Source organism: Lathyrus oleraceus, chromosome 1 (assembly GCF_024323335.1).
Source record: "Lathyrus oleraceus cultivar Zhongwan6 chromosome 1, CAAS_Psat_ZW6_1.0, whole genome shotgun sequence".
NCBI classification, from domain to species: Eukaryota; Viridiplantae; Streptophyta; class Magnoliopsida; order Fabales; family Fabaceae; genus Lathyrus; species Lathyrus oleraceus.
In genome coordinates this window covers 410,200,040-410,210,460 of record NC_066579.1, presented here as the reverse complement: position 1 = coordinate 410,210,460, position 10,421 = coordinate 410,200,040, and the positions used below count along the sequence as shown (strand labels likewise).

Below are 10,421 nucleotides of genomic sequence, written 5' to 3'. Positions count from 1 at the left end.
AATCCATTCTATTTCTATCCATTCTATTTCTTCCAAACCACTTTGTTCAAATATTTCTCAATCGTCTATCAAATGTTTGATCCAACGTCAAATCATTTTCATAATAAAACTCAAAAAATACTTAATGCATATTCAACATTTTTCAATAAATATGGAAACAGAATGGGGCGGATACCACGAGCTCTTGAGACTAAGATCCGAGACGGATATCTCGCTCATCTTAGCTCTCGCCATCATTCAAAATTGTCAATGCGGTTTCTTCAAACCTTTTCTTTATCAAATCTCTAAAACACATAAAAAATATCAAACACTTTTTGCAAATAAGATGGAAATGGAACATGGTGGATACCACACACTCTTGAGACTAGGATTCGAGATGGATATCTCGCCCATCCATGTTCTCGCCATTACTCAAATCACATTCAAACCAATCAAATTCTTTTCTCGTCATCGTGCGATCGATTCTTTAAACCCTTTTCTCAAACAAAATGTATTTTGTTTCAAGATGATGCAAGTTTCGTCCATTTGAACGTGTGAGTAAGCTTGTGATGTTTCCCATGAATGTTGATTTGTAAATCCATTCAGTCGTGATGCAAATGTCTCTTTCTCCACTTGTTTTGGATAGCCCAACAATATTTCTGTCGATTGACACAAAGTTGATTTCGCTAAAATCGACCAACGAATAAATATTTTCTACCCAGAACTACGTAAGCCTTGAGTTTTTTATTGCACCCGGAGATACATAGGAGCAGGATTTGTAAATCTTATAATAAAAAACTTAGGTTTAGTCCCATTCGTTAAAAATTCAAAAACATTTTCTCTTTTATTTTGATCTTATTCTTCTTTTCCCCTTAATAACTCGAGAGGTCTAACTTTTCTAAGCTAACACTAACGTGCACAACTAGCCAAATGATTTCCGTTGAGTACAACAAACGTGAGGGATGCTAATACATTCCCTTTGCGTAATCGACTCTCGGACCCTGATATTGGTTGCGACGACCATAATCATTGTCGTTCTTTCTTGGGTTTTATCGATATTTCCCCTTTCCTTTTTATGAATAAATAAAGTTTGGTGGCGATTATGTTCAGTCTATCATGCGAGCGTGCGATTGCTCATCGCTAGGTCGTGTTCTCATTTTTTTCGAGGTGCGACAATACGAAACTCATTTCTTTGTCTTCCTCTTCACATTTCTGATACATTTTTGTAGTTATGTTGTTGTTGTTGTTGTTGTTCTTTAGAGTTTGATGTTTTTCTTGTTATTAAGAAGAGATTAATTAAAGGATTTATGTTGTTTTTGTTGAGATGAGTAAAAGTTTATGTTATTGTTGTGGTTTTTTTAGTTAATCTTTTTGTTTTGTTGAGTTATGTTGTTGATTTTGTTGAGTTATGGTGTTGCTTTTGTTTAGATAAGTAAGATGTTTATGTTATTGTTGTAGTTTTTGTTAGTTATGTTGTTGTTTTTGTTTAGTTATGTTGTTATTTTCGTTGAGATAAGTAAAAGGTTTATGTTATTGTTAATTCCGTTGTTGTTTTTGTTGAGTTGATGTTGTTAAAGTTTAGTTATGTTGTTAATGTTTAGTTATCTTGTTATATATATATGAAGAAAAAAAACAATAATAACACAATATTTTAACCTATACGTAAAATATTATGTTAATGTTATTGTTTTTGTTGTCCTATGTTGTTGTTGATAATGCTATTTTTGGTGCAACTTTCATATCATTCAACCTAATATGTCTAGAAGATACAATTGAGTTTATTATATCGTATGTGGATTGATTATTTTACCAACAATTTACTAAACATATAACCTATTAAATTGAATTAAAAAATAATGCTCTAAAAAATTAAGTTATATTTTAGGAACTTACATTATTCAATATTTATTCGAACTTTCTGCATCTCATTATTTATATCTCCCTCTTTAATAGTTATAATTTGATTCGACACTTCTAGTTCTTCAACTATCAATCAAAGTTATTGAGAAATTTGAATTTATCATCATGATAACTAATAAAGGATTCGTGCTTTCGCACGAGTCACGCAATATCCTTTTTTTTTTGAAATTGTTGAATAGTAAATTAATATAGTATAGTGATGGTTAAGAAATATATATAAAATATATATAAATTAAGTAGTTTTTCCCAGTCGAAAATGTATATTTTAATAGAAAAAATAAATAAAATAATAAAGTAGACATCTATACGTGCGTTCATACGGGTCGCATAATGTCGTTATAAATAGTAAATAAATATAATATATTGATGATTAAGAAATTTATATCAAAGATATATAAATTAAGTAGTCTCGACCCATTGAAAATGTATATTTTAGTAGAAAAAATAAATGAAAAAATAAAATATTCATCTACCCGTGCCTTCGTATAGGTCACACAATGTCGTTATAAATAGTAAATAAATAAAATATAATGATGGCTAAAATATACATATAATATATACATATTAAGTAGTCTCGGCTTGTCAAAAATATATATTTTAATAAAAAAATTCACGGAAATAATAATAATATTATTATTAATTTATAATAATAATAATAATAATAATAATAATAATAATAATAATATTACTTTGTTAGTATTATAAATATGAGATTAATTGAAATACACTGTCAGTGTAAAAGGATTTTACACCATCACATAGAAGTTTGACTTTTATTTTAAAAATCTATAAAGTAATACAAACGGGTGATGATGATGAACCGACGGTGTAAAACTTTTTACACTGACAGTGTATAGTAATTAATCTCTATAAATATTGAATAATTAAATTACAATTGTAGTAAAATGTTAAGCAATCACATAAAATGCATGGAAAAGATCAGATAAAATTGAATATAAAAAAAATTATAATTGAGCGTTAAATTATGTTTCTTTCGTAAACACAATGCTAGTTTTTTCATAAGGTTAGTTATTATTAATACATATTAGTCTAATAATAAAGAAGAAAGAGACTGAATTTTATATACATTTCTTAACCATCTTTATATCAATTTTAGTCTCCTAAAACCCGTTTGCATATTTAATAATAAATTGAATAACTTATCCATCTTTCTTATAAATATTTAACATAATAAAATAAATTGAATAAAAAGATTGACAAATTTGTGTTTTTCATAAGAAAGTTGTGTTTTTTCACACATCATAATAATCTCATGTTTTTTATTAAAATAAATATTTATAGCAATTTTTAGTATAAATAGTACCATTTTATCATTAAAAAAAATACAATTTGTATATGTAATTTCAATTTATATATTCCTAATACTAAATTAAAATATATCATAAATATTAAGTTGGTAATATATATAAAAACTAAAATCTATTTTAATATGGATCTATTCAATAAGATTGAGCAAGGTATAAAGAAAAATTAAATTTTTGTTTTTATTATTAAATTTTATAGATAATATAAAAAAAAATATATGAGGGATAGTTTACCATCATTCATAAATATGATTTTTAGAAATACTAGGTTAATAGTCAAATATTTTTAAAAAAATTAAGTGAGGTATAAAAAACTTTCTATTAAAAAGTATATGTTTAATAATTAGTATTGAAGTTATATAAAAATAATAAAATAAAATCAAAAATTAAATATAATCGGTATAATTATTTTAATCTGCATTAATTAAAATTGACCATTATATTAAAAAGATTTAAATAATAATTGTCATTTCTAAATAAATATTTTAAATAATTAATTGTGAACTGTTTTTTTTTAAACATGTATATTGTGATATAGGTCAAATTATGCCGTTTTACTGCAATTAAACTTAATATTATTTTTAAGTTTTTGATGGTAAAAAATATAATATTTCACCAAACTCAGTCCAGATCCATATCTTAATATACACTTATATATTATAATATAGATTTTTAAAAATCACAATATAATTTAAATTTGAATAATTTATGAAAATAAAATCATAATTTACTTTTAATAACTTATTATATACTAAAACAATAAGAATTACTAAATTTGTATAACCTAAAACCCATTTACAAATTAATAATACAATTAAAAATTAAAACTATTTAATTTACTTTAATTCAATAATTCATTTTAGTTTTTATACAAATTAAAAAACTATTCTAAAATAGAGAATACAATTTTAAAATATGTACTCCCTTTTCTTACTATAAACCTCCTCCATAATTTTTAAACATTAAAATTAATGCATAAAGACGGATAAATACCTACAACGCATAAAGATATGCAATTTTGTAAAAGACATTAATAGAAGAAGGATGGATATTGATTTTTTTATTTAAATATTAGAGGATTAGTTAACGAAATTCAATTTGATTTTATGTTTTAAAATTTTCTTGGACCTATATCTGAAAATTCTTTAGTGAAATTAATGAAATTTAATTTGACGGTGTGTTTTAATATAATAATTAATTAATGAAATTTGATTTGAAGGAAAATTATATACAATATAAATAAATTTTTTAAAAATAATATATAATAATTTGTATCGGTAAAACTTTATTTATATGTGATATTATTTTTATAAATATATGTAATATATTAATTATAATTATAAATATCATTAAAGTATAATAAATGATATTGAAATATTAATCTTTTTTCCCAAACAAAAATGAGATAGTTATTAATCTCATTTAAGAATGTTAAACATTTCATTGGAAATCTACTCATGGTTCTCTTGAAACAGAAATCATGTTATTTTTAGTAATCCAAAATTTTAAATTATTTTTATTAATCCAAAATTATGTCTAATTAAAAGAAGAAAAAGCGTAGATCTATTGCTAACCCTTCGATTCCTTCCTCGCATCAATTTCCAATTCAGATTTTTAAATTTCACTGTAATTCTTGATTTCTACATCATCGCAAACAATGAAAACAACATCAGATTCACTTTATATTCATTATTTTTCATAAGAAAAAATAAATAAAAACCAAATCAATTGGAAACAGTGTATTGAAAATCCAAAATAGGTTATGAATAGCATTAGAAAACATAAAACATTAGAAAAAAATAATTAATAAATAAATATAAATATATGTATATATATATAAGAAAAATGAATGACTATTTTGAATTGAGAAAATGTGATAAATATTTATGTTGTTAAAGCAAATTTTAGGTTATGAATAACATTAGAAAACATAAAAAAGAATATATAAGAAAGATGAATGACTATGCTCAATTGAGAAAATTTTGTCAGGATCTTTTTTTAAATTGGGTATTAGTTTTAGTAAGATCAAAAGCTAACGAAAACTATAAGATTAATTTACCTCTTGCTACACTCCCTACATGTCCATTTAGCTCCCTAAGAACCCACCTTCGGTGCACGCGCACAAAACCTCTTGCTACACTCCTTACATGTCCATTTAGACCTCCTCATAGAAAAAACTTCTTTAATTAGAGTATATCCCCATTTAGACCTCCTCATAGAAAAAACTTCTTTAATTAGAGTATATCTTGAAATAGTCTTTTTAAATCCTCCAAAAAAAATTACTTAATCTGATATACTTAAACACTAATAATATTAAAGACGTCTTTTTCCTTTACAAATCTTCCAAAATTTTACCTTAAGTTACATTTAATATGTCAATTCAAATAATTATCTAAAATCTCAAATCTTCAAAGAGTCCAAATTGTCTATGGACAAATATAAATTAAAAGTGGGAACGAAATTTTCAGTAGTTCATTCAAAAAATTTGATAACAGACCAAATTTTTGATAGTTCATTTTAAATTGTCGATATGAATATTTTTTCGTTTTTTGGGAAGAAAAAATTTACACTAACGAAAATTTCAAAAAGTATTGTAGTTTACTAGAAATTTCAAAAAGTGTAGTAGTTTTTTTGAAAATTTCCATTAGTGTAAAATATATATTTTTTAAAATTTTTAGAATCTTTTTTTTCAAAATTTCTGATATTTCTTCATTTTTTTTCCTAAAAATCGTTGATATTTTACCAAATATTTCGGAAAATTCTGAGATTTTTTTGAAAATTCAAATAAATGCAATAGAAAATTCGAAAAAAAATAACAGCCGCTGCATTGTGTCAGGTTTAATTGAGTTGTGGCAGATTAAATCCATGAGCTCAAGAAATATGCAGAAACCGGCTCACATAATATACATTTTTTTAAAAAGCAAAGTAAAGTGAAAAACATAACCATGGTTCTGGTTAATGGCACTTCAGAATTTTCCATCTAATTAGTATTTTTCTTAGTCTATATTTATATTGGCAGAAATTTAAGCATTATATGAAGGAGTGGAAAACAAAAATAGTATTAAAATTTAAAAGAGCTCAAATGCCAAAGTAACACAACAATAATCCCTTTCATCTTTTATACAGCCAAATAACTTGTCCTTGTAATTGTAAACAACAATCATCACTTTCATCTTCTCATCTGTACATGATAAAACAAAGCTGCTTGCATTTCAGCAACAAATCATATCTTCATGTATACCATGGTATCATCATTATCATTATGCTAGTGGTTTTAAATTTGCATTTTATCACATATGTACAATCAAAAACTTCAAACTTAGCTATTTGGCGAAACCGACACGTTCATGCTGCAAACATCATCAGTCTCGGGCAGATTTCTAACCTCGTTAAGAATCCTATTGAGTTCTTTTGTCAGTTCTTTGCGAACATAGTCGGATCGCTCCTTTGTAATTGATGATTCCGACAACAAAGTTTCAACTAGAGATTGATATTCTTGAAACCATTCCCTACCAATAATACTTTGGTTGGTGTTATGCTCATCCTCGACAGGGAAAGAACATTCCCGACGCCATCTACTTAAATAGTATCTGTCAGGAAGTTGAAAGTAATTTTTTATTACGAGTACATGAAGAGCATGTCTGCATAATATCCCTGACGATTCAAACTCTTTGCAAGAGCAGTGTATCTGTTCTTCTTCTGCCAACCACATCACGAGCCGGTCTCCATCCAACCTTTTGAAGTGTCGTATAACATATGATCCATTGGCCACTTCAGATGTCGAGTATTGCATTGCCAACAATAACTCTTGTTGCAAAGAATTGAAAGCATAAGGTGTGAGGATGCTCCGCGCATGCTCTTCGATTGGTATGTAGGTTCTGAGATTTGTATATTGAGTCTCGTCATGTGATTGGTGACGAAAATTTACAGAAATACCAACCTGCCAAGATATACACGAGACGGGAGAAATATCATAAGAGCATGGTTATCAAATCTAGATTCAAATCATAAATAAGAACACGCCTACTTCTGAATCGTAAATCAAATCAAATCATAAATAAGAACACACCTATTTATGAATAGTTAACCAACATACCTGTTCAAAAAAGCTACGCAAACATGTATGTTCAGTGAAGACCCCTTCAAAAAACACGTCTATAGACTTGGAATAAGCTGTTGTCGCCATTTGAGCCAAAAAATAACCTCTTACATATGATTGCGCCCAGGAAGTTCGAACCGAATACAGTAAATCAATATGTTTATCTGAACCAAGTCCAAACATAGAAATCATTTGGCTCCATTGAAGTTCAAATTCCTCTGTATTCTCAATTTGAAACAATGCATTGAACTCTGATTTAAATTCTACAATGCGAGATCCAAGAGGAAGAGAAAACCAACTATGTACCTTGTTCAAAATATTCCACAGTGGAATGACATGTTTAGTTCCTTGAAATTCGCTTCTAATTGCATCTCTAAGACTAGGGTCAAGATCAGATATAATTGTTTGTGGACATCTTCCTCTCATGAACTGGAGAAAAGTCTGTATTTAGGAATAATCATCGTAAGTGGAAATTTATGAAAGCACAAGTAAAATCTCATACAGATTATGCTAGAAGTAGTAAACCTGTAATGCCCATGAGAAGGATTGCGGTGTTTCGTCTTGGAGTAAAACACAGCCGAACAGAATTGTTCTACCACAATTATCAATACCAAACCACACTCCAAAATGCAATCCATACGCGACGGACCGATAAGAAATGTCAAAATAAATTACATCACCAAACAAAGCATTTGCATTAACAGAATCACCGTACGACCAAGCTATATTTTCAACTTTCTCATTCTTATCGACTGTAAAATCATAAACAAACTCAACGTCAGCTTCTTTCACGGCTTTAAACACCTCAAGAAGTTCCAAAACATCATTTTCTCTTTTCTCACTTAGCAACGCCTCGTTCTCTTGAACAACCTTCTTGCGGTTTTGGACAAAGTTCCTAACATCCCTTTCCAAGAAAGGCAAATGCCCACCTTGAATCCCTTTTTCCAGCTCAAGCATTTTCACTATCCGATGTATCGGAAACCCAGCTTTCGAAAGCAACAGTATCCGCTCTTGATCAGCCTCATGAATTTTCCTATACGCAGGTAAAAGACGCACTTGATCGTCTTCCAAAAGTTCATGATTGTGTATATTACTAAACTGCACAACAAACCATTGGGAAACACCATCCATAACCTCCTTAGACAGATACATTTTCGCATCACATCCACATCTCACCGATTTCCTATCTCTATGATGTTCACCGTTCGCCTTCTTCTTCACCGGAGCAAACCCGGATCGATAACAAACAAAGTCACGCTTATAAACACCTAACTGAGGGCTAATTCTAGATCTTTCTTTCCTAATAGAAAAACCATTCTTCCTAGCGAAATTACCGTAATATTCAAAAGCTTCATCATCAGTCTTAAACACCATTCCAACATAAGGGGTAACGAAAGCTCTACAAGATGATGTTTTATCAGGTTTCACTAATTCTGGTGATGCAGAATTCTCCTTAGAAACACCTTCATATGTAATGTAACACTTCCAATCTCCACAAGGACATTGTTGTTTCCGAATCCATAGGTTTTTCGAAGGTAAATGCGTCATTCTTCTACATGAATAGAGCGTGAAAACTTCTCAAAACCTTACTTTAATAAACATAAAAAAAATAGACAAAATTGGGGAAAAAATGGTGAAACTAATAATTGAAGAAATTTGGTTGAAATTGCAGAAACAAAAATCAAAGAATAGAGAAGAGGAATTGGAAGTGGAATTGGGAAAAGTGATGAACATTGTAATTTACATACCAGAGATACAGAGAGAGATAAACACTTGTTTACTTGTTCCTCTTGTTTCACAGCTCATTTACAGATTCACCGGAAAATAAATCTAAATTGGATTTTCATTTTGGGATTCTTTAATCGGGTTACTCGAACTATCGAACTAGTACACTTTATTCCAAAATTGGGGATTTTTTCTACTAAAATTTAGTCAATATTTGGATTTTCTCTCTCTCTCTTTCTTATTGGTATAAAATTTGGGGACTTTTTTACTATTATGACAAAAAGTTGAAAATTAGATAAAAAGTGTCTCGGTTTGAAAATAAACTTTTGAGAATGCCCTTTTTTTAAGAGGGGTCTCATTCAATCAATGAACGAGTCATTGTGTAGAATTTGATCACGAAGAAGCTCGTATATTTATTGATCGAGTAGTTGAATGTTATATTATTTTTTTGATTTTTTTTGTTTATTTTAAAACTTTTAATTAATTTATTAACCATTGAGTGGTCTTGGTCTCATGACATACTTTCTTGGTATTGAGTTCCACAAATCCAAAAGGGGACTGCTCATTCACCAAAGAAGATATGCTCTTGAGATATTGAAGAAGTTTGAAATGGAGCATTGCAATGATGTCACTTGTCCAACTGAACCAATGCTGCAATTGTCTAAGAATAATGATGAGTAAGATGTTGATCCAACTCAATATAGGAGGTTGATTTTATCCTTGCGTTACTTGTGCAATACGCAACTGAACTTGACGTTTAGTGTCGGTATTGTGAGTAGGTTCATGGGGAGACATAAGGTGTCTAACTTGGCAGCAATCAAGAGGATCCTACGATACGTTAAAGGTTTTGTTGGTTGTAGAATTATCTTTCCCACATCAGATACATGCAGAAAATGCAATTTGCTCGGTTTTACCGTTTCCAACTGGTGTGGAGATAAAGATGATTGAAAGTCTACAACTGGATACATCTTTATGTTCGGTACAACACCAATCTCACGGTGTTCGAAGAAGGAACTGGTAGTTGCATTCGCATCTTGTGAGGCCGAGTACATTGCCGCTTTGTTATGTCGCGCCAAGCAGTGTGGCTTATGAATCTATTGAAAGAGCTGGGCATTAGTGAGGGTGAGGCTGTCATACTTCTAGTTGACAATTTTCCGCTCTTAATCTTGCTAAGAAACCAATTGCACATGGGAGGAGCAAGAATATTGAGATGAAGTTTGACTACTTTAGGGAACTTGTTAGTGAAGGAAGGTTACGATTGAGATATTGTAGAAGTGAGGACCAAGTTTCTGATTTGTTGACGAAGGGAGTCACAAATGATATGTTCAAGATGTTGAAGATGAGAATGAGCATGGAAGACTTGCATCACTTGA

The 10,421-nt window shown here is 29.2% G+C and overlaps 1 protein-coding gene across 3 annotated transcripts; it reads right to left on the bottom strand.

The window, feature by feature from the left end:
• Positions 1-6,315: 6,315 nt before the first annotated feature.
• On the bottom strand, positions 6,316-9,275 carry LOC127076528 (putative protein FAR1-RELATED SEQUENCE 10). Of its 3 annotated transcripts, none has more exons than XM_051018223.1 (4): positions 9,072-9,275; positions 7,849-8,872; positions 7,321-7,764; positions 6,316-7,164 (listed from the first exon to the last, which is right to left on the bottom strand). In XM_051018223.1, exons 2-4 carry the CDS (start codon positions 8,869-8,871, stop codon positions 6,544-6,546), a joined length of 2,088 nt encoding a protein of 695 aa, XP_050874180.1. In that variant the 5' UTR covers position 8,872; positions 9,072-9,275; the 3' UTR covers positions 6,316-6,543. The 3 variants fall into 3 exon arrangements, with proteins under 3 accessions (XP_050874180.1, XP_050874164.1, XP_050874172.1); XM_051018207.1 differs by having other exon boundaries at positions 7,849-8,875; positions 9,072-9,274; XM_051018215.1 differs by having other exon boundaries at positions 7,849-9,275.
• Positions 9,276-10,421: the final 1,146 nt, after the last annotated feature.